Source organism: Trichoplusia ni, chromosome 1 (assembly GCF_003590095.1).
Source record: "Trichoplusia ni isolate ovarian cell line Hi5 chromosome 1, tn1, whole genome shotgun sequence".
NCBI lineage: Eukaryota > Metazoa > Arthropoda > Insecta > Lepidoptera > Noctuidae > Trichoplusia > Trichoplusia ni.
In genome coordinates this window covers 12,344,048-12,368,735 of record NC_039478.1, presented here as the reverse complement: position 1 = coordinate 12,368,735, position 24,688 = coordinate 12,344,048, and the positions used below count along the sequence as shown (strand labels likewise).

General features: G+C 34.5%; 1 protein-coding gene across 1 annotated transcript in view; it reads right to left on the bottom strand.

Annotated features, from left to right (window-relative positions):
• The window catches only part of LOC113494982 (sex peptide receptor-like), a 31,151-nt gene that overhangs the window by 4,241 nt on the left and 2,222 nt on the right, over positions 1 to 24,688 (bottom strand). Inside the window, exons 2-5 of the mRNA XM_026873538.1 lie at positions 20,784 to 20,942; positions 11,432 to 11,568; positions 3,436 to 3,538; positions 48 to 619 (exon numbers count right to left, since the gene is read on the bottom strand). Of these exons, the coding sequence (XP_026729339.1) occupies positions 48 to 619; positions 3,436 to 3,538; positions 11,432 to 11,568; positions 20,784 to 20,942 (971 nt within the window). The remainder of the gene's footprint in view (positions 1 to 47; positions 620 to 3,435; positions 3,539 to 11,431; positions 11,569 to 20,783; positions 20,943 to 24,688) is intronic.

The following is a 24,688-nucleotide window of genomic DNA, read 5'->3' as shown; positions in this document are numbered from 1 at the left end:
TTTAACTATAAAAATATTTATATTTAAAATGTTTATAAATTACTTACGTATTCGGTCCGTCAGATTGCGACGCATTCGGTGGAGGCCAGCGGTGTAAGTGCGCTCGCCACATCATCTGTCCGAACGTCATGCGAAACTGCCTCGACATCGAGCAGTACAGCACAAAGTTAATGGCTCCATTCAGTAGTGCTAATGCGTCCATTAACTCTCCAAACAAGTCGTAGCAACGCTTAAAGAAACATCTTCCTAGAAGCCCACTTAAAAGGCCAAGTATTCCTTGAGGGAGCTCCGTGACTAGAAACAAAAGAAGAACGGCTACAAGCATTTTTGTTGTTCTATTCGTTCTCCTATCAGCTTTATACTGTCTTTTCATAGCCTTATTATTTGTGGGGCACTTGTTGTAAACTCTTATTTTTTTCTGGTGCTGGTTTGCGCTGTACACTTCTCTTATTAGCCATAGGCTGATGACGGTGAGGATACAGCAAGGGAGGAGCTTGATGACGACTGCGTGGACCCAGAAGTTGATCTGGTAGAGTTGTCCTTCTTCGTCCGAGTCAACGTGGTAGAGTATCATTGGTCCGGACGGTTCCAGTACGATGGCTGTGTGAATGTCGAATACCTGTAGATTAGAGTATGGTAAATTAAGAACAAATTTTATGATGGAAGAATAAAGGATGTCAAATTCACATGAGAAATGATAAATATTTTTACAATACTATCATTAAAATAAAGTTGAAATGTTTTATTGTTTAGGTAAAAGCAATTTTTTTTTATTCGTCTGCAAAACTTTGGCTTTCCTATTATTCCTATTCGTAAGCCGACGTTACACGAGTATTAGCTTTTCGGTTCCCAGTTTGGCCCAAGTCAATACCATGAAAAAACGAGGCTGTTATTAGCGGATTGCTTTTGACTTTTAGGGCTTGCTCTGTTATGAAATGTAGGTATATGTGTAAAAGAACAAATAGAAATAAGTTCACATATATGTATTCATGTTTTTCGCTACATCTTATTTAAATCACTCAATCTATATATTTAACCTTAATAGCCTAAATACATACTTAATATCTGCCAAAAATGTTCCAACATATACCGCCAAAACCTTTCACACACACTTTATTCAGTAGATTATTTTGGTACACAGAGTTTACTCAAAGAATGATCACACATCACTAACTTTTCCCGACACTAAATGGCTACGTAAAGTCCATAAAAGACTTAGTTCGGTCCATATATCATCCATAAGCCACGATGAAGGATGTCAGGGGTATTCTGATAACATATGCTCACAAAATATCGAATAAAGTTTCTTATACAATGTTTCAGGAAATTCTTGATTCGAGATGTTTTTTGACTAATAAACTAATTGATGTGCTGCGTGTTGTAAGCACGCAAATTAGTACTGAAACAACACATTAGAAACTAGGATAAGGTGCCTCATTATTTCTTGTGGAATTAACCAGCAGACCCGGAATAGGGCAAACGATAGATACTGGCAGTCGACAGTGTATTTTAAGTAAGCAAAATGCAATTAAACAAGCATTTTCTTATAAAATTCGAAGGAGTTGGAACTCAAATATTTTTTCACCTTCAAAATCAGAATAGAAGTTTCATTTCAAGGCTTTTTCCGGATTATAGGAAAATTAAAAAAAATAGTTATAATTGAGGCATTTTTATTTAAATTAGTATCTTGTTCAATAAAAACATTACCAAGAAGGAGATGCGACTCAAGTTTTGAGCTTTTTCTAAGAAATATCTGTCAACTAAGTTTTTGTGCTCCAAAAGCTGAAATTCAACGCTAATTCTGGCATATTAAAGTTTTAATCTAAGAATCGAACTTCAAGTTTTAACAAGAGAAAGATACTCCGAAGTGAAAACTATCTCCTCTGCATTGAATGTTCGAGGAAGTAATTAGTGCTTACTAATTCAAAGTTTTTGAACAAAGTGCATCTGCTATAATGTCTATATTTCCTATTGAATAAAATATAATATTTATTTTGCTTTTTCGAGGCACAGGTGAAAAATGGTATGCATCTTCGTATTTTCATATAATTATAGTGTTTTACTCTATATTTTAGGTCCAAATTTCAAAGAAAAATAATTATGATAGCTATGACAACTGACAAATAATACGGATATTGCTTGGCAGACAATAGGAATGATGACTGGGTATAAAAAGAAAAAATAATTGACAAGTATGAGACACGTATTTTTTACTCTTACCAGAAAAACTAGAATTGACAAAGATTAACTACTTTAAAGTTTAGGAGAGGGGGCTTGTGACGTAACCATATGGTAAAATTTATACTCAATCGTGACTTCACGCGTAAGTTTCATTCACTGTAAAATAAATAAATTAAAAAATACGTATCCATTATTATACAAAAAACTACAAGACGGACACTGCAAAAAAAATTGTTATCCTCCCTATTCATTGTTAATCATCATTTAAGTGACCGTGTACCTACTTAAGAAACAGACTGACTTTTTCATACAAGCCTTGATCAGTTAATGACAGTTTTAATCACCAATTGACTTTAATGTTAAGAACTCCTGCCCGGGATCTCTTAAAGAACACTTCTTTATACAAAATTTTGAAAAACAAAACAAGTTCATTTTTCAAATTAGGATTTCCACGTTTTATAAATTTAAATACGCTTAATACAGGACTTGTTTATAATGTAAATGCGTACGTGTCTCGTATGAACTAAGCATATGCAGATATGATGCAGGCTGTCATGAATACTGAGTAGCATAAGCACAACAATATCTACGTCAAACTTTATCTAAAATGTACCAACTAAGCTGTAAAACATTTATTTCAATTTGATGCAAAATGGCGCACATTTAGAGCATTTTAATATGGTTGTCGTTTTGAAAGCTTTTAACGTTTTAAAAAGTCTTTAATATGTTATTTTATCTTTATTTTGAATTAATAATTTAATTTGAGACTTTCATTTGAAACTTCGTGCATTGAATTAACTTGTACGTCAATCCTTTCACGCGTGTTATATGCTTTGATACAAAACACTTTTTCCACTGCTTAATGTTTTTTTTCAAACTTATTTTATCAGGTACAGAATTTTAAAAGTAAAGATAAGATTTCATCTTGTGATTTGGATGCTACTTGCTTGGAGGTTCTAATTTTTGAGTGTATCCTTAGACTATAACTAACCTTAGACCGAAAATAAAGGAACAGAAGGTTACTAATACCAACTTTACACGATTTTTCGTGTTTTCTATGAATGTTAGACTCGGAAGTATAGGTGTTCTGGTGCATATGACTTAAATAATAGCAAAACCCAAGCTTATATTTTTATCTGTTTTCAGTTTTAGTTGTATATGAAAAGCGCCGCCAGTAAAGCCTTGTGCATTCTCGATTCCATTCCCTACCCAGCCCTTTGTGGAACATTAACTATAAAATAATGAGTAGCTTACCATATAAGTGGGTATGCACAATATAGGCGGTAATAAAAAACTACTCAGTATAGCTGTACTGCAACGCCTCTCCGTACACAATATGTGGTTTTTATCCGAATATCTGAAACAAAAGAATCAACATTTAAATATTCCATACCATATTCCATACTGTCAATTCAAACAATACATTCAACTGTTTTATTTTTTGTATTAAAAAGAGTACTATCCCCGCAAATTGCTAATGTGCCTGGCCACCATATTAGTGACATTTATTGACGATTAAATTCTATTGCACGCTCTTTTTAATACTGCTTTTTTACGTTACTATGACGTAATTTGCCCTTTAATGTGACAAAGTTCCTGCGCTTTAGCAGTTTGTGAGGATTATAGGTACAGATAGGTATAATTTAAATGTCGAATTTCATTTGCTTTCCTTCCTTTTGCTGGCCTGATATGGTTTCAATAAATGAGCGATATGCATATTGGGTGAATGTGTTCGTGAATATTCACTGAACAGTATTACAGAAAGAAATGATGAATATTGAAATCCTCTTCAAAAGCTTGCCGAAATTCTATTTAAGGCGTTCACCAATATCAAAGCATGGGTGTTTTCCAATATTGTTATTTTATTTCAAGTAAATATGTCTGGATTTTTACCAAATAAATTACTAATTAGGATATGTTTAAAAAATGTTAATTATTGCTGTAATAACTTAGTGGTAAAACAGCAGAACTGTGTACAAGTCAAAGGTCTAAAGTTCGATCTGAAGGCACGCACCGACTTGTCAAAAATTGTGTGAGTTTTAGAAATGGATATGACAGCTTCCGTGTTTCGCAACGCACGTGAAATGTAGGTTAGTCGAAATATCCCTCTACAGCCGTGTCGGGTTGCCATCTTATCGGGCTAAGAGAGTGCACCACTGGAACCGAGACGGCACCTGTGTATACGTTTCTGCACTCTAACATGTTCTGGGCACTTTCTTCGCATCTAGAACTTACTTGTCGCTACTTGTGTACTTGTGTTACTTGTTACTTGCTGCCATGGCCGAACATCGGGACAAATTACAAGGAAAGCTGTAGTCAACCAACACATTCCTTTTTTTAAATAAGCAGGCGCCTTTGAATATGTAGCATGTGAAATTTAGATGAAAATCTCAATTATAACATGTGCATTTTGAAGCGAAATAGATTTAATTACAGTCTGAGAGATACATTTCTCATTTGAGTGCATTGCATCGTTTGAAGGCTTAACAAGGCAATCTCTTTCTTCGTATCTTTTTAACAATTTCCACACATAAACTTTACTTAAAAAAAATATATATAAAAATGCAACACAAAAAACAGATTTACATAACAATACTGAACCGTTAAACTTAATGATTTTTATCCTTCTTACAAGCTAAACTATTGCTAAGTTTAAATAATCTTTATAAATTGCAAAATAATCAATGCATTTCAATGTCTGATGAAGACTATAATTAAAATATATTACATTTCAAAAAACATGATTCATTTATCAATTATACTCCTATTATACTAAGTCCTAAATGAAAAGAAACAACTGACTATTTACAAACGTTTCAATTTAGTGGTTTTCATGACGTCTGTTTAACTTCCAATCACTTTGATCTATTTATAGAGTTCGACTTACAGACTACGCAAAATAAATGCTATCATAAACTTTTCTGTAACGTTTGCGGTGCCTTATCCATAAATTGTTTTTTCATTGTACTGTTGGAAAGAGCCAGCTAACGTAATTGGTATTTGCCTCTCTGTTTAGCATTAGAATATTGTAGGACAGCTCATTTTTTTTCTCATTCTTTGGCTTCCGTTGAGTGCATACTGCAATTTAAAGTGCCTGTAAGTTGGACGTTATTCTCGTTATGTTTTGTACGTCGTATAGAAAACATTTGCATTCAATCTTTTCGGTAGCAGTAGTGGTTTTCTGTGAGTGAAAAATTATGAATGGAAACTTCTTTTGTTTCTTTTTTAGGTTTTCGTACCCAAAAGGTTAAAACTTTCGTTTTCGTCACTCATGAACTGTCATACTTAGACAGTTGAATTTTTTACAGATGATGTATTCCTGCTGCCGAGATATTATGATCAAGATGAATTGATCCAGTCACGAGTCCGGTTGAGCTGTTTTTTTATATAACCAGATACCTTACCAAACAGTGTTATATTTACTAGCCTTTAGTTTTAAGTATATTTATTACGGTAAATTTTGAAAACCGTAGGAGACGAGGCTACTTCTATCCTCAAGGATCTTTCGATCTCAGGACAAACAATGCTTGGGACGTTCGATCTACGTATGAGTGACTAGTTAATAACGAGTCATTAGTAAATCTTTGACTTCTTTACGAAGAGTGGTATCAATACCGTTGCCAAAATAACTACACTTTCTTTTAAAAACTTGAACCGAAAATTGCAAAAGTCTCCACTACAAAAGACATCCGTACGTATGTAACAATTTCCTGTGATACCATTCAGTATCGCGTTTCACTTCCCAAGAGTATTCACTTGTAACGGAGCATCTCCGGTGTACCCTGAACCGGATATTATTGTGGTGAACAAGGGAATATAAAACAAAGATACTGATGGCCTTCACTATCTCACTAGTAAAACTATAGAAGTCGTGTAAGCGAGATAGGGCACCACACGGAGTAGAGCGGCATCCATTTTTTACGACTGTTTATTGCTTTATTATGTTGCTTAGATTAGTAGATTTTTCATAAATATAAAGACAAAGAAAGTAACATATATAAGATACATGAAATAGTAAAAGTACAGTTCAGATAATTTAGCCTTAAGGAATGAAAAAGCGTTAATACTTTGGTGTTTCAAACAGATGCGCTTGCTTTTGGTGAATGTCTTTGGATCAAAAAGTAGCAGTCGTTCAATAAGTTTTACAATACCAAATGATGCAAATATCGAAAGAATCCTGTTCCGAATAATACGAATATCCTGTTCACTTCAATGAGTGACTTCAATTTAATAGCTTCAGGTAAGTCTCAAAGTCTAGAAATTGAATAATTGACATCAAAGATAGAATTAACAGGATCAGAGCTTTGTAGTGGTGTTCAAAACTAATTACATGTCAGACCCAACTTATGGCTAGGATAGGTGAGGCAATTATTGTAGAGGAATATGCATAGGTGAGAGGCCAACCACGTGTTAGGTCACGAGTTAAGAGTTTTGGGGTCAACGAATTGTGAGATTGGTTGGCTAGAAGTGGAAGGAACAAGGTCTATAGATAGGGTTCATAGTGTACTAACTATACGAATATTGTGTAACACCTTTTCCACATGTAGATTGCAATAAAAATATTGTGTATTGAGTATGATATTAAAAAATAACAACCGTTATAACAAATACTTCATTAATATCTTAGCAACCGATCGCCGGTATCTAACACTGAAACGCTTAAATAAGTTTCGCAAGTTATTGAAAAATCTGGGGCATTGGAAACTGGAATCTTGTTGAAGCGATAGCTAGTGTCTTTGCTATTTAAAAAGAATATTCCGTTACTTATATCAGGGAAGAAAAATCTCTAGCTTAACTTACGGAGAAAATCACATTTTTAAATGGTTAAGTATCGGTAAACGTTGTCTAATGGTCTAGTGGTTAGTGACCCTGACTGATATACTAGAGATCGTCGGTTCGGTTCCCACGTAGCAGGATCAAAGTTTGTGCCATTTAATCTGTCTGGATATTATCACAAAATATGTATTTTAAGGTAATTTTAAAATAATAATGGTTGGTTCAAGCTAAAATGTTTACCAGACATGTTATCATTATTTAGATAATTAAATAATATACGGCCAGTACCATGCATAAAGATATCTAATGAGGTCTTTACCCTATGAATAATTTATATTATGATTATGTATATATGAAGCATATTAATTTTATTTTCCCAAGTTGTATTATGTATTATATTAGCCTTTATGGTGGTTGCTTACGGATATAACAATGGTTTTAAATTATATTTGTTTTAATAACATTTTAAGTGAGCGGTTTGTGGGTGCTTGACTTAGACAAGAACCGACTATCATACAAGCATTCATCATCTGGCATGTAGAAGATTCGCTGTCACTGTTTTCCGTTTCAGGTAGGTAAATTAAGAATTAAGCAAGTATTTTTAATTACGACTCCTGCACTAAGGAATTTATCTATTCCTTGTGTCGCGGGTTATTTTACAAACATACAATTCACATGCACAAACGCCCAAGTTAAAGTGAATGGATAAAAGTAAAACTTAGATACTGTCATTTTTTGACGGTTACTGTCAGCGTACTACACACATCGCTGTCAAATATAAACAATACTATTCATGAGTTCGCTCTGACTGTGTGTGTCTGCGATATTTTAAAAACAACTACACCGATTTTGATGCCGTTTTTACTTGTAGATAGAGAAGTATTCAGGGGATGTTTTAATAAATGATTTGTGTAGTAGCAACAACAATGATATTTGATGTATTTTTTAATTCTAGTTTCTTTGTATTTAAACAGGTAGCGAGTTCAATTCGTCCACAAACTACAGACTCATGTCACCCGGAGAATATGGTACACAGCGCCACTGTAAAAAGCACAGGTGACTGGGTTCAACGCGAAATGTTACCGTTTTCAGTTGAACACCTTCGAAGCAACCTGGTCAAAGGAATAGGAACAATTAAAACTGAATTTCGTTCACCATTTTATCACGACAGTTCTATATGAATGCAGGTTTTATTCAATTTTATTTTGTTTAAAATTTAAGGGAATGTATGTTTTATTAATTTTTTAAGTAACTTTTAACAGTTAATATTAAAATGTACGCAATATTTTAACCTTTAGCGTCTTTATTTATTTCTCTTCGAGCTTTTATTCTCGTTGTGACGTACATATATTACAAAAGGCGTTTTTATTGTTTCCAAAAGGCTTCGGAACACCATTGACGCAAGCCTCGAACTGACTTTCAGGCTATTTTGAATACAATCGCATTTTCTTTTGTTTACAATATTTATTTTTAGTACGTTTAATTTAAACGTTGTGAAAAGTCTTTGTAACGTTGTTTAACTTTGATTGATCTTCACAGGATTGTTGTAGAAGTTGTACTTGTAGAACCTTCACTCGTATATTACGGGTCAATCCCCACTGAAGGATCAGCGGCCGTAAGAGCAAGTGGCTGTGCGCGGCGCTGTAAGATGGCTTGTGAAGCCCAGGTTCAAATTAATTTGTAATGTTTTGTGTCATCAAAACGCCCTTTCTTTCCTTCCTTTTTTTTTTGTTAAGGCCGGGGAGTCCTCTTGGACTAAACCTGAACCGCCGTGCTACGTCAACCGTGTTTGTGTCGGTGTATTGCAATGCGTTGCAATCCTTTATACGGATGTAAATTGACCCTAACAGTTGATTATCTAGGAAATGACCAACAAAAAATGCGATGGCGAAATGAAGGCGTAGAGCGATCTTTTCGCAACTGGTAAGAACTTTGGACTATCAAATAATTATCAAATTAATTCGACTGCAAAGATAGTGGAGTGGTCGACGTCACCGAGCAAAACCCACTGGAAGCGACGACGTGTTTCGAATTTGATCCTCGTTTAGGATAAGCGTTTGTGTGGTCTGAAGTAGGTATAGGTCTTGGAGCATGTTTTAAACGCTGTGCCCGCGGCACTAGGATAAATAAGTTCCTTAGTGCGGGAGTACGTATTTTTTTAAGAGAGGACAAAATATCATTATCCTGTAACAATATATTTTCGAAATTATTATCATTTCCTAGAAACGGTTAACGCGAGATAAGCAACACTCTCTAAGCTCTTACTCTCTCAGCCCGGCAATCGGACACGACTGCAGAGGGACCAGGAGCATTAATCCACATTATTACGTACCTTTCGAAATACAGAAGCTGTGAATTATTGCTAAAATGCACACAAATGGTTGACTGGTTGTATTTAAAATCATTATGTTTAAACATGAATCGACAGAGGTAAGTAAATATTAGCTCTGTGTGACACAACAAAACCGATAAATTGCCAATTTAGGAGGCAATTTTGTTTAACTATGCATCGCGCTGCCCAATAATTACTCATTAAAAATTTACCCCGTTTATCAGTACTGGATATTTTGAGTTCGTTACGGTAGGTAGTTAGTATCGAAGTTGGTTCTTGTAGTCGGGAAGTTAAATATACGAATAGCCAAATGGTTGAGGTCACCACGCCAAACCCATTGTGAGCGACGTGTTGCGGTTTCGATTCTCGCGTTGAACAAATATTTGTGTGATTTACGAGTCCTTGTTCTGAGTTTGGGTGTCTGTGTGTTTTAAACAATATCCTGACTAATTTTTGGCTAACTACGTGGGACATATATTACAGTGCCGAAGCGCATGTGACAAGGTGCCAACGGGTTCAAGCCCATAGCTCAGGCGTACGACCCACAGTTTTACGAGTCTTCCTGCCTGAAACACTGACGCTGTGATATTTATGTCTTAACTTAAGTCACGTGCATTTCGCCTTTTATATATTCAAAATGTCGGTGCGTACCTTGAACTCGATTAGATTGAACTCGAGACCTTTGAATTAGCAGTTCTACGGTCTCTATCACAGCTACATATATATTTAGGCAAGTACATAGCCTGCCCTCTCTTGCAATTGTAGAAGCTTGTGGATGGTTCCGTCTTTGACACACTTTATGAACTATGAAACCACTGTATAGACATAGTAATCATTATAACTGATATTCGATTGAGTGTTATACACCGTGATTTTTTAGTCGTCACACAAAAGCAGCCCAGTTCATGTATCCAATGACTAGAACACGTTCATGATAAAAAAGGTATTTATGAGATTTGAATAAATTTAAAATGCAATTTTTATTCAACATTATGATGCAATTCGTAGTTTTTTAGAAACACAGCTCTGTTGCGAGCGCGGTCCGAGCCTTGTAACAATGGTGAGGGGCGCAGGCAGCGGCGTTTTTATCATTTTAAAGAGTAAATTTCAGATTTCTCTTGTTTAATTTTTCTTCGTATTTACTATCGTAGTTACTGATAAAAAATAATAATCGCGCCTAGAGGCATTTTACGTCGGTTACATGAACTGGGCTACTTTTGTAAGACGACTAAAAAATCACCGTGTATGTATTAAAAAAATCGATAAGCAGGACCAATGAACGTAACATAAAAATATCCGTGATGACAGCATTTATCAGCAGTCTAGTAAAAGCCTTAAGGATTACGAACACTTTCCGTTGTTAATCATGTTGAGTGAGGATCGGGGAGTTTGAATTTATTTCATAATATTTCCTCGCGTTGATATAAATGATAAGGCTTTGAGGCGTATTACTTACAAAGGGTTTTCGGAGCGTATTAAATAACCGGCTTAGACGTTTTAATGAATGTTAACCTTGTTATCAAGATTTATGTATTTAAGACGTTTTGCTTCTGTTACTGTCTTAATGAAGGGCAATGGCATCTAAGAGTTATTAGAGTATCGGCCAGTGATGTGCTGGGCACAAAAAAGTACTAATTATCATTAACGACCATAATTATCAATTAGCGACCCTACGGATATTGTGTTTAAAGTTTAGAATCTAGAAGACTTTTTGGTTAGGCGAGGGAATCTTGACGGACACACACCTCCTGCCGTCCTGTGATATTACCTTTTACTGAATGGTGTCGGTGCGAGGTATAAAAACTGTTTATAGTCGTAATAAAGAAGGGCAATGTCGGCAAATAAGCACCTTCGGTTAACTTTCGTATTTTGTAAAGCGCGCCAACTCCGCCTCCTGGTAGTAGCCTATGAGTTGGAGCTTCAACATCTCTGTCTCTTGCTGGGACCACAGTGACAGTGCGACGTGCTCATCGTCATATTCGATTTCCATAGATCAGACACACGACACCTGGCCTCAGGCGTTTTTGGTAGCTGCGTGCGTGGCAATGCCTAGCAATACATCAAACACCGATAGCGGAAGGTCTAACATCTAAGGAGGCAGAGCTGCTTCTTCTGTAAGCTATTGTAAGTGAAATAACTTACTTGATAGCGACGTATCTCCAAACAGCCAGGGATAGAGTGAGAAAGATAGATGCCGTGTGGAATATTTGGGCGAAGTGCATGTGGAACAGTAGATAGGCGGCCCATTTGTAAGGCATTTCGCGCTGCCCCGGTAAAATCTGTGGAAGAACAATGAAAGCCGTTCAATATATTACCATCACTTAATTAAACAGTATGTATTAAAAACCCATCTGATCGATTAAGCGGTTCATGTGTAGCGTAAAATGATTAATTGAAAAATGATTACTGATTGGAAAAAAATAATATATTTTCCCCAAACAATTTATGAAAACAATTTTGAATAATATCGTACTGATTTCTTATGCCAACACTGAAAACTATTCATCAATCAAATCATAGTAACTAGGGTCTAATTTCCCAAAATTGATTGCAATTTAAGTCGCTAATGCTGTAGCTGGGTTTTTATTTTTTATATCTGTTACCCTAAAACTTCAGACTGAATAAATCGGTTTTGTTTAATTCTCTTTAAATTTAAAATAAAAATACTGTCATTTGATTCCATAAAAGTCCCGGATTTGTGCTTATTGTCAGTGATAACGATGCAGCGTATGTTATCAATGTTAGATAATACCGCTAAACAATTCCTCAGTTTCACCGGCTACCATGTCCACATAGTTGTCGACGTTCTGGCTAAGCTAATCACATGATATGTACACAAAGCATTGAACGTGACTACAGTATGGCTGAAATGCAGTAAGTAATTATTCCAAAGGCTTGAAAACAATCTGCGTAGGTGTTATTGAAAAGTGAATTCATCTAATATATACATAAGAATTAGATTACAACTGAATTGGTAAAATAAAACAATATTGGACGGATGATAATCTTCTAATATATAAAATTCCCGTGTCACGATTTTAGTTACCAAACTCCTCCGAAACGGTTCTACCGATTTTTATGAAATTTTGTAAAAATATTGGGTAGGCCTGAGAATAGAACAACATCTATTTTTCATACCCCTAAGTGTTAAGGGTTGCTCACACTAAAAAAACATATTTTATTTTTTTGGACGAATTTTTTTGTGTTTACTTTTTTATTATGTGGCTTTAAAAAAACATACAACTAGAAATAATTTATTAGGCAAAACAACGTTTGCTAGATCAGCTAGTTTTCATATAACAACAGGAAATCATTTGAAAACCTTCAGTCGTTTGAAAATCTACCGATCAAAGCTGACCGTACAACGTGCATTATATTATTCTAAGCATAGGTACTTTACTTTGAAAGTTGATTAAATAGAAAATAATAAAACCGGTCAAGTATGAGTCGGGCTCGCGACACTAATTGTAATGAATAAGTGGTATAAAGAAGAAAAAAATTGTAAACAAAATTTGTCATCCATCAAATTTATGCCAGTCAGAAGATTTGTTAACCACTTTTGTCATTTTTCGATATAGCAAAAAAAAAACAGCCGTCTATCTATCAGGGTTCAGAGAGCCATGCCTCTGTAAATGGCGTCGTACGAAACCCCAAAAACCATATGTTGTTGTTTAGAATACAAATGGTGGTAAATTGGCTGCTTTTAAAATACTTAATTATGTTTCTAAAGCCTAAAATTTTAGTAGAAAATTCGATAATCCCGTTATCATTTAATACAATCTGGAATATCTTTTGATCAAAATTCTATGTTCAAGGGTAATGAAACCATTTCATTATTGTACTCATAATCCCTTATTAGGATTTTTTTTAAACAAACTTAAAATAAATTAGGTTTTATTTTTAAAATTGAAAATGATCCCACGTGAACATAAAATCGGTATTAAAACTTCCACATAGGATAGTTATTACCCCGATTTTATAAACAAAAAGTGATCAATCCTTGTTGGTACACTATCCGTGTACTGAGTCTCGTCTCAATCCATTCTGTAGGTTTTGCATGAAAGAGGAACAAACATCCATACATACAAACATTCGCGCTTATAATAGTAGTAATACACACACAGACACAATGATATAAACTGCACGATTGATTTAACTGATTAAATTTCTAATCAGTCAATCAACTAATGAATATTTTGTAACGTATGCCTGGATGACTTCACAAATGCACTGACCTAAATTAAACCGCAAAACCTGCGTTAGGAATTACTGCTTTCATATCTTGCTGATAACTTGTGTAGGTATAACAATGAATAATCAACCTTACTGCATTACCGTAAAGACTATTCCAGGTTTTTGTTGCTATTGTTGTATCTTAAGCTGACTTTAACGTAAGTACTTAACATTGCATTATTAGACTTAGCGCATGTAAATCTATATGTTCGATAATATTATTTTTATTCAAGTTGGTATTTTTGAGTAATTGCTTTATATTTTATAGAAACATGTAGACATATTTTAACCGGTTTCAAGGTGTCGCTAGCTCTGAGGTCCCGGGTTCGATCCCCGGTCGGGTCAATGTAAAAAAACACATTTCTACATTGTCTCGGGTCTGGGTGTTTGTGGTACCTTCGTTGTATCTGAATTCCATAACACAAGTGCTTTAGCAACTTACTTTGGGTTCAGAACAATGTATGTGATGTTGTCCGCATTTATTTATTATTTCCTTTATTATTATTTATTTTGTATATCGCTAAAACAAATATAAATCCAAATTAATAATTTCAAATTATGGAAAGAAAATTAAAATATAACAGCGAACAAAGCCACAATTTTCTATACAATTGAAGCTTCGAAGGAAATAAAACCATTATTAAATTGAAGCAACAGTTGGGACTAAGGTTTTTATTTGTGACACGCTAAATAATTTGCGTCTTGAAATCTTAATTTTTATGTCAAGTTTTGTTTTTTGGTACCTTATTAAGCCTAGTTTGTCAGATATTAAAGTGATAACAACTAAGCGACTGGTAAAAATGATTATGTTAACTACAATTGACCTAAACCCGATACCTTGAAAGTTTGATATTTCTTTCAAATAATTGTACAAAAATCAATTTTGTTGTTAGGTTGAAATAATCGAACTACCTACACGATTTGGGGAATTTAATCTAAATCTTTATCCAGGCATGATTTTTTGTGACTATTCTACTCGTTATTTGTGGAAAAATGTATAATGATTATGTTCTTAAGCAATATGCGAATTACAGTATCTTTGACTTTAATTCTAATTTCACCAAGCTAATAATGCATATTCATAAGTTGGTAAACGTTTGCACACATTATAATCTCCAATACTCGGTAAAGACATTTCAAAGTCGTTACCATGGCAACAACAGAGTAACATTGTATTCGGATATGTCTTTAGGGATTACATTACAAAGCAAAGTAAAAGATAACCCTTATACTAAAATATTATGAGAGCAGAGGACAAGGTTAGGGGAGTTTCGTACAAACATTTGTAAAAGCCTTAATGAAAAGAGACATCATATCTACTTATTAGGGAGCTTTGCCTGCATTATTTTTTACGGCTTGAAATTTCGCCATTTCAAAAGAGAATTAATTCCCTTGAAATTGTTAAGTCAGAGAATAATCACGTTTAGAGAGAGTATTTTTTTTATTTGAAAGAGCTGTTATTGCCTGAATTTAAATGTCCTATGACTGACTTGTGCTTGCTAATTCAGCAAATTTTCGGGAGAACGAATCGAAAACCGAAACTGGCATAAAACAGTTGATACAAAATTAATATGATTACAATTTCATTCGATGTGACTCCCGAATCAAAATCTATTTTCGAACAACTATATTTTGCTCCCTATTTCTTAGTGAATGTAAAACTCATTTGCCTTTGTAGGACCCGGCTGTTATTCATACATCTTTGATTCAAGGTTTTTATTTTTGTTTTTATATTCACTGTCCCTTATCAAGAGTCATTCTTCATTATTCAATCGTCATAAGACGATTGAATATATTCATTTTACTTTCTTGCTATTTATAGGTTCTGAATAATTATTCAATCTAAAATCTATAGATCATTATAAATGATCGGAATATTCATTGATCATTATCTTCATCACGATATTTTTTCCTCTCTTACAAGTGTGTAACATTTTCTTTAGTTTTAGATTTTGAAACAGAAAAGTTTTCTTTCGAAGAGACCCATTTAAAGTTATTGACATTAAAAGCCATAGGTATACGCCTCGATTTGAGGTCAATCTAGTAGAAACAGCAAATTGTTTTGCCGACACTTTTTGTTTCAGAATTATTTTTGGGAATCGCTTTCTATCAAGTTTCACAGACAATTTAGTTTTTTTCCATTGGTTTGGCTCGGCTCGTGCTACACAATATGGTGTCCGGAAACGGAAGGAGGAAGAATCGTTGTATTTCGATTTTTGGACTTGGTTCAAAATAGTCCATTCTAAAATTGTAACATCGTAGGTACCGAGCAAAGTTTAAAGGTAGCAGAATAAAAATATTTTTTTGCATTAATGGGGTAAAGTAATATAGTACCTTAATACAAAGTGTTAACTTTAACAGTCATGCTCAATTTTATTTACCTCAGACGGGACTCGAACCTGCGATATTTAAAGGATCCATTGCATTTTTTTTGGAAAATATTATCCGCGTTCCAGCGCTTTCTGTATATTAAATAATAAAGATAAATTTTAAATAATGTTCTATCAGCGAGATTCAAGATGAATACCATTCAATACTGGCTGTTATTAATGGCATTCCGTAAATAATTTTAATCAAAAATCCAAGCCTGTTAATTTGAGAACTCGCTTTCTTTGAATAACATGAAAAACGGTGCGTAAATTCCAGAGATCGTTGGAAAAATAAATTAACTACTCATGTGAACTTTATTTGGAATGTTGTGTAATTTAGTTAAACTCTGCTTTTAGGCATATTACATTTCTCTGAGAGCTAACGCTGACAAATTACTCATAATAAATGTATTGAACTGACATGTGAAAGTCACGTCACTTGTCGAAAAGAAATATCATTCCTACACCTTTGAGGAATTTTATTCCTTATCTCTACGATGTTCTAGCCTCTGATATTACGTAGGAAACTTTGAATATGTCAAACCTTCCGTTTTGGCGCGTTAACTGGAATGCTTCTTTTTTTTGTTTATTGATATTTGGGAGTTAGCCAAACTTTATGCAAAATCGACCTAATATTTTCATGTTTGAATGAGCAGCTTCTTCTTATCTCAAGTCATTTTTCCACGACTTTTAACGTAATTCACGTATTTCACTAGGCATTGAACATCAATTTTAATGTAAAAGAATCGAATAGCTATATTGCGAGTTCACATACTCCTTATCAGTCTAACGACGACTAGGATTTCTATAAGGTTATTTTTTGGTTTTAACATTTTTTTTTCAGCAGATAGGTTTGCTGGTAGCTTACAGCCCACTGACTTCACCGATACTGTGATTTTAGCAAAACATTATACTGAAATTTCAAAATCTTTTAAATCTTCCTTTAACTTTTCATCCTTTTTTTATTTTTTTTTTATTAAAATTAAGGAAGAAATTTCTTATCCATTTTATCTTCGGTTCCTACAATGTTCTTCTAGTTCAAAGAGACAAACAAAAGCACATTGCAAACTAGAAGTTTCTCAAGTGACATTAATAAATCGATTTTCTGATTCAGTAAGCGTAGTGCGATCTCCGGTAATAGAAGATTGCATTACCGCACTGTTCCTACGAGAAGGCGAACTGACTACAGTTCGTGACTGGACTTCATAACAACCTCCTTGTGAAGTGTGATCATCTTAACTATAGGAACTTACAAACTGATTTAGTAACTGAAAAGTCATTGTAATTGTTGTACCTAAAGAATTATCTATTGGTTGTTTATAGGATAATTACTTTCATTTTATTGTCTACGAGTAAATAAGCATGATTAAGGGTATACTTTGACTGGCCTGTTGGTCTAGTGCTAAAAGACCCTGACCTGAAGTAGACATTATAATGGATTGGATGGAAGAATTAAGCTAGAATTAGGTAACAAAACATTACATGAATACTAATATATTAGTAGTATACTATTGTTCTTTAAGCAAATATTTTAGTAGATTAATCCTGGTCGCTCTCAGGAGACGTGAAAACAAAATAAATAGATTGGTCTTATAATATCTATCGAACGATAATGTAAAAACTTTTGCAATAAATAGGATAATAATACAAAAGTCGAAATCACAAAGCTAATAATTCACTTGGCCCTTTTCCGACTGTCCTGTCCACCCCTATTTATGTTTTCCTAATGCTCTTTCAAGCGGTCCAAATAATATAAATGTATTACTACTACCTACACATATGTATAATTTTCTTTCAAAGCTTGGGATTTAATTTGAGTTTCTGAATAAAAGGTAATATTGAATATTGAATTTGAATTTGAGTCCTTTGAATGACCTATTGAGAGCTTAATAATATTTATGTTAAGATTAGCTTTTATTATATTGATTAAACTTTTGTAATGGGCTCGTCTGTCGCCGTCTCGTCGTCGGCTAAGCTACAACTTCACAAAGGAAACTAACACAGGTCAAGCTACGCATGATACGGTCGGTACGTGGATGAGAGAGTTTCCCCGTGCTTTGGAGGGCACGATAAATTGTGTGTCCCGTCTGTTATTAATACTAGATAAAGGCTTAAGGGGTATCGTTTTGCCCAGATAGCTGAGTTGAGGAGATCATAGAGAGTCGCTTCTTGTAAAACACTGGTATGTACTTAGCTGCATCAAGTCAGACTGGAAGCTGACATCAACATTGTTGGGAAAAGTCTAGGATGATGATAAAGATGATGACTAGCTTTTTATAACTACGTAAATATTTTCTTTTCTTGCAGTCGAGAATAAAGCAGTCTATGTATTAGGCTGCTTTTTACCGGTATGAGATATCTGACTTCTTACCAAAATTTCATCAAAATAATTCAAGCCAATTGTATAAAGGTAACAAAATACAAGCTCACAATCATCGCCTTTATCATATCTGTGAGATTTTATAAAATATTAAATTAAACACGAAGTATCGGATCGTTTTTATTAACAGTGAGAGTTTTCAATTTTTCTCGTGTTTATTTGCCTCGGTGCAAAAACTGACCTCCTTTTAATATTTCTTATTTGATCAAGCGTCGTTTCATATTGATATATCTTTCATTAAAAATGTACTAGACCAAATTAAAAGTGTTATTAAAAAGAGCTTAAAGCCAGATGATGGTTTAAGAGAACTTAGAAGTTTACTTAGCAAAATAAACAGGCATTCTTGCAGCAACAACTTAATTATATAGGTCATAGTGATGGAATTGTAGACAAAGTGATTGAGAGTATTTTGAATGTACATTGAAAGAAATTGACAATTTTATACCGCAGAGTTTCTATTAATTTAACACTGATCTAAGAAAAATAAGTGACGTCAAGAAGCTTTAAAAAAGTTTTTAAGGTTTTTTAAAGCTATTAAGGTTTGAAATTACTGTGTTACGTACGTAAGGTAAGCTTAAAAACTCTGGCACAAGGCTCTGCATACACCTTAAAAAAAAAAGAATATTTCCTGATATCTGACAACCATACATACATTTCTAAAATATCGATACCTGACGATTTCAGTTTCTGAACGGCCACTTTTTTTGTACGGTAAAATCCAATTACCCTTCTCCATATACCTTAATAATAGGAGCTGGATGCGAGAAGCCGAAAATCGATCTCAGTGGCGTGCACTTGGAGAGGCCTATGTCCAGCAGTGGACTGCGATAGGCTGATGATGATGCTGATGATGATGATGATGATGATGATGATATACCTTAATACACCCCTCATATAAATTCATACATGTACATAGCACGCACCATATGAGTTTTCTGCAGTGAGCTGTCATGTCAGCTATCAGAAGATACAAAGAATGGGCATACGATGTGATTGATGAATTTGGTGGAAACCGACTTTTGGCTGTCTATGCGTGTTTAATATTTCTCCGTTTCTCCGCTTCAATGGACTAGAAGTCGGTAGATTCCAGCTAGAGAAAATCAGTATTCTAATTCAGCAAAATTTTTTAGATAATGAGAACAAATTTCGTCTCGTTGCCGTCTATCTAATCCGAAAAATTCATCAAAAGGATTAGGTTTTTGTTTAGCTAACACTTTAAATAACAATAAACTTGATGTAAAGTTTGGCGCAGATGCAAGCCCTAATCTAATAGAAATTCTGGAAAGTTCCTAAACAGTAACTTGTTTTATGTTTAACTTGATTGCGAGGCGACCGAAAGGTAGACAAGTTTTGGGGCAAAAGAACGGCCATTTGTTTAGGATCAACGCCCCGATGATGCTCTTAAACTTCGGAAGTCTTTTCGAAGGTATTCGAGAGAATGGAATGAACTTTGTGAAAGTTAGGATAGACAATTCAATTACTTAATCTTGAAACTTTTCCCCCTTTCGTTATTCCGCTTTTATGGACGGTTTTCTTCGAATGTTTTCAACGTTTCTATTAATTTATTTACAAGTGATAATTTAATTCTTATTATGGGAAAATGTTAAGCTATTTCATTTTAGCGTCCGCTTAATGCGAATCGTTCGTCCACAACATACGTATGCTCCTATTTGACACAGAGTTATTTTAATAAAATTTTCCTATCATTTTATTCAACAATCAAACACTTTAAAATTTTGAAATTAAATCGTTTTTGATTTTGATTTTGACACGGTAAAATATTTTTTTATCATTGAAAAGTAAAAATTGATGCCTCCTTCATTTTCATGAATTATATTTAAATAATGGAGGCACCAAAACCCCAATGTAATGGTAAAATATAAGCTCACGTTTCAAGTGGTCTATAGAGTTTCAAGTATGATACGTCTAGTTTTCTAGTTAGTACTAATTGACCAGACTTTGTTTTGTTTAAGCACTAGTTATCAGAGAACGTTGTTTTAGAACTAGTTTACTAACGAGAATAGTTACGCAATTATATTTGTACGCAATATTAATTATATAAACAAATAATCGATTCTTGCTGTGGACATGACTTCGATTTCTTCGTGGAACATCTTTTTATTTTGAATTACCCATTTTTTTGGTAAGGCTCGGAAATCCTCATGGACACCCACTCCCTCGAGGGAGGAAATGGGTAGTGTCAGACTTTTACTGACTAAACCTGAACCGACATGCTACGTCATCCGCGTTTTTGTGCCGGTATATGGCAATGCATTGCAATCCTTCATACACATTTTGAATTACCCTGAGAAGAAATGTCTACACAAACTCAGAGGTCGCGGTCTCTTCTAAAGTCCAGACAATTTTAAAATGCGAGTTAAGTGTATAAGCTTATGCAGACTATTTCTTAGGACTGGCCTTTTGAGGAAATTACAATATCGATCTGAGGTTGAATAATCTATATTACAATGCTAACCATATTGATTTGCAGTTTTTAATCAATTCTACTCACCAGATATCGATATATCGCGAAGGGCACGTACTCCAACATGACGAAGACGTCAGCCACTGCGAGCCACTTCAGCAGCCGGTTGATGGGTGCCGCTGCCAGGTCGCGTCGTGTCAACACCGCCACGTTCAGAGCATTGGCTAGGCTGCCGAAGAAACATACCTGGAAAAAATACAATTTTGAATATTGTAATGTATATTTGGTTCAATCAAAAATTGATTTATTCAAATTAGGCTACTTAACAGTAGTTTTTGGAGGTCAAATTACGTTGGATAGTACCCAGTCTCGCTCACCCTTCGGCGCATCTTAAGTGCTTTTGCTGCGAGAGAAGAATCATCGCAACAAAATCATAACAGCACAGGACAGTTTTACAAATCTCTAAGCATGAGGACCTTCAGGCTAAAGCATAAAATGAGCCCTTCACTTATAATTTTGCAAAAGATCATATAAGGACCATGTCACCAATTTGGTGTAGTACTTACATGTATGAAAACTCAGGTACGAAAAGAATAGAAACATTGTTGTTCATCAACAAATAATTTTGTATCAGATTTTAGATTCCAACTACTACAATATCAAGAAACTGAAATAATATTGCTTCAATCTAAAGTTATAACTAAGAGTACTTGTTTAAGTTAAATGACTATCAAACTGGACTGAAACTTTCAACCTTTCAAACTACATTTTGGGCACTTAACAGTCTTAAATTCAGTTTCAAAAGTGGACAATTGAATTCTCAAGTAGGTAGGTAGTCTAGGTTCATTTGGAAGTGGAACTTTTATTTTCGACTAAAAAGAGACGAGAATGTAATCTAGACATTTTGGAATGTAACTGGGTATTGGATAAAAAATGTAATCTTGTCAAACAATCACATTCTAAACTTTGAGAAGCAGACTATGGAAAAATGTTTTGTTGTAACTATGGACGGATGAATTAAATGAATAGTGACTTCTATGTACACACTCTTCGCAATATGTGTGCAATTTTGCAAGGATTATCGACCAGAGTCCATCGCGAGTCGAAAGTACCATTTAAGGGAAAATCAGTTTCAGGTAAAAAAAATGATGTTTATTAAGAAAACTTCTTGTTTCGCGGGGGATTTGTCAAATATTGTATTGTCAAGTATAGCCTTTGTCGATCACTCAAATGCTTGTCCTACGTTGAACAAACCGACGACAGATTGCCCAAAAGCAGTTTCGAATAGTGACCTATGCTACAGAACTTAACGTGCAATAAAAAGCTAGTTCTATTCCGTATTGAAAAAAACTGCAGTGCTTCCAATCGTTATTTAAAAAGATAATCTTAATGTTTTGTTGTTATACCTGCTCTCGTAACCTATTGGCTAAAAGAGGCCCACAGGGACGATAAACAGTTTTATCCAAAGTAGCTAGCACCAAATGTGCTTTGAAAATTGTTGGAAAGCCGCCAATATCATTTTATGATTGTTTATACAAAGCCAACTGTTAACATTTTTGTTCCGGCTAGGTATTAATGAGTCATAAATAATAATATTATTATTTTGATTTTATAATGTATTGGTGACGTCAGAAGTGCGTAAACTGAGGTTTGTTTTGTGGTGTAAAATAAGATTTTTTTAAAGGTCAAGGATTAACCCAAGAATATGAAATTTATGATTTTACGCTGGGGCGCTGGTAGTGGGTTCGATTCGCACTCAGGACAAATGTTTCTGTAAATAAGCGATAACATAATGTGTTCTGCGTTTAGAAGTGTACGAGTGTGTTTAGCACTTTTTGAGAACTTATATTACTAGCTTTGTTTGGGTTTAGGCTAGATGGATTTGGGTCATTTCCAACATGCTTCGTAGAAAACAATAGTTTTGTCTACATTTAACAAGAAGATAAATATGCCTTACACAACCTAACTTAATAATTCCCAAAACGTATTCTGGTTGTATATTAAGGAATTAAATGGTTTACCTTGTTTAATGACACTGACCACAAAATGCCTGCATGTCTACACGTATTACTTTTATATGATTGTCTCTGTGTATGTGACACGCATTTTTATATTGAAATAACTCGATTAATAAACATATCGAACTTCATTGAATCGCAAAATTTTAATATTCTATACTGATAAAGAAAAAGGGATCAGATTAATAACATTTCGTACATCGTCCTTATCTCCCGTAAGGAAAACGCAAATTAAATCAAACATACAAAAATCACGCTCGTCCTCTGAGACTAAAAACCTACAAAAAATATTCATGAAATAAAACTGTTTGCAAAAATCCCTTACCGATCAAAAACTCATTATTCACAGAGTAAATGACCTTAATTAAGAGTTATTCGACACTGCGGGTAGTTAACAAATCATTATCGTGCGATGTCAAGCCACATGAGACAACACAAATATTGACAGACTTTGAATGGTGTGATTAATATTTATGATCATTTTCATGTGTGTACGTACGTGTTTTATCAAATACGGGAATGTAAAAGCTTAAAAAAAAGTCACGTAGAGATTTAATCAGGATATACTGTAATAAATAGGATAATTGATGCAGACATCAGAAGTGATTTGTATCGCATCAATTAATTAAATAGATAATAAATGCGGACAACATCACATACATTGTTCTGAACCCAAAGTAAGTTGCTAAAGCACTTGTGTTATGGAATTCAGATACAACGAAGGTACCACAAATACCCAGACCCGAGACAATATAGAAATGACAATTTTTACATTGACTCGACCGGGGATCGAACCCGGGACCTCAGAGCTAGCGACACCTTGAAACCGATGCGTACGCCACTCGACCACGGAGGTCGTCATAGTACACTAAATAAATAAAAATAAATAATCTTTGTTATTACCAAAAGGATCACAAATTTTTACATTTTAGGATCATGGCTATGTGGGCCAGAGCATAAGGACCCTGACTTCTAAACTAGGAAAAAACCTGTATCATAGAAGTCAGTGCGCCTTCAAAATTATACTACCGAATAAGCCAATACAATTACGATTTCCTGGATAGGACCGTGGTAACAAAAAAGAAAAAAGTTACAGATCAAAGTAAGCTAATCCAGGGCAAAGATATTGATAGCGGAAACATAATAAAAATAATAAAACAAAAAGTAATAATAGTTCTGTGTGGTGGGTGTGTGTGAGGGTGGGTGTGTGTGAGGGTGTGTGTGTGATAGATGGTGAGAGTGTGGATTTAGTAGGGGTGTGTTTATATATAAGAATGATTGTGAGCGTATATATAAATTTAAATTTTAACTGTCCATAATGAAATTCAATCCTTTAGATTGAAATAGCTTCCCGTCAAAAGATTCTCCGTCTTGCGATGGTCGAGTTTCAAAAGATATTTTCGTAAGGCAGATTTAAACTGATACTTAGTTGAATGAAAAAATTTTAATTCTTTATTTAGCTGGTTGTAAATTTTCGAACTGTTGATATAGTAGCACCTTTTAGCGAAAGATGTTTTACAGGATTGTTGGGGAAAGACTGTGTGTTTGACTCTGCCAGTAGGCTCTGATAGTGGGCGCGCAGAGTGTTTGCGGAGCATGGACTGGAAAATATACAACTGTCTTACTGTCAGAACTTTTGATTCAGCATATAGCTGTACTGTTGAATATCTCCGCGGACGATAGAAAAGAATCTTCAATACAGCTCTTTGAGCTCGTTCTAGTCGTAAGAAGACGTTTTCCGTAGCACACTATTATCAAAGTACATTATTAATTTGTTTTTTTTTTTAATATTCTTGCTATAGGATCTTTCGGGGCGTTTCATATATATTCAAGTCACCTGCACAATGACACCCAGGCTAAGGGCGAGCATTCGTGGATTACTCAAATGCTTGTCCTACGCGGGGATCGAAATCGCGACACGTCGCGCTCAGTATATGTATGGCGTTAAGCAGTTGTCTCTCTTAACTGTTTTTC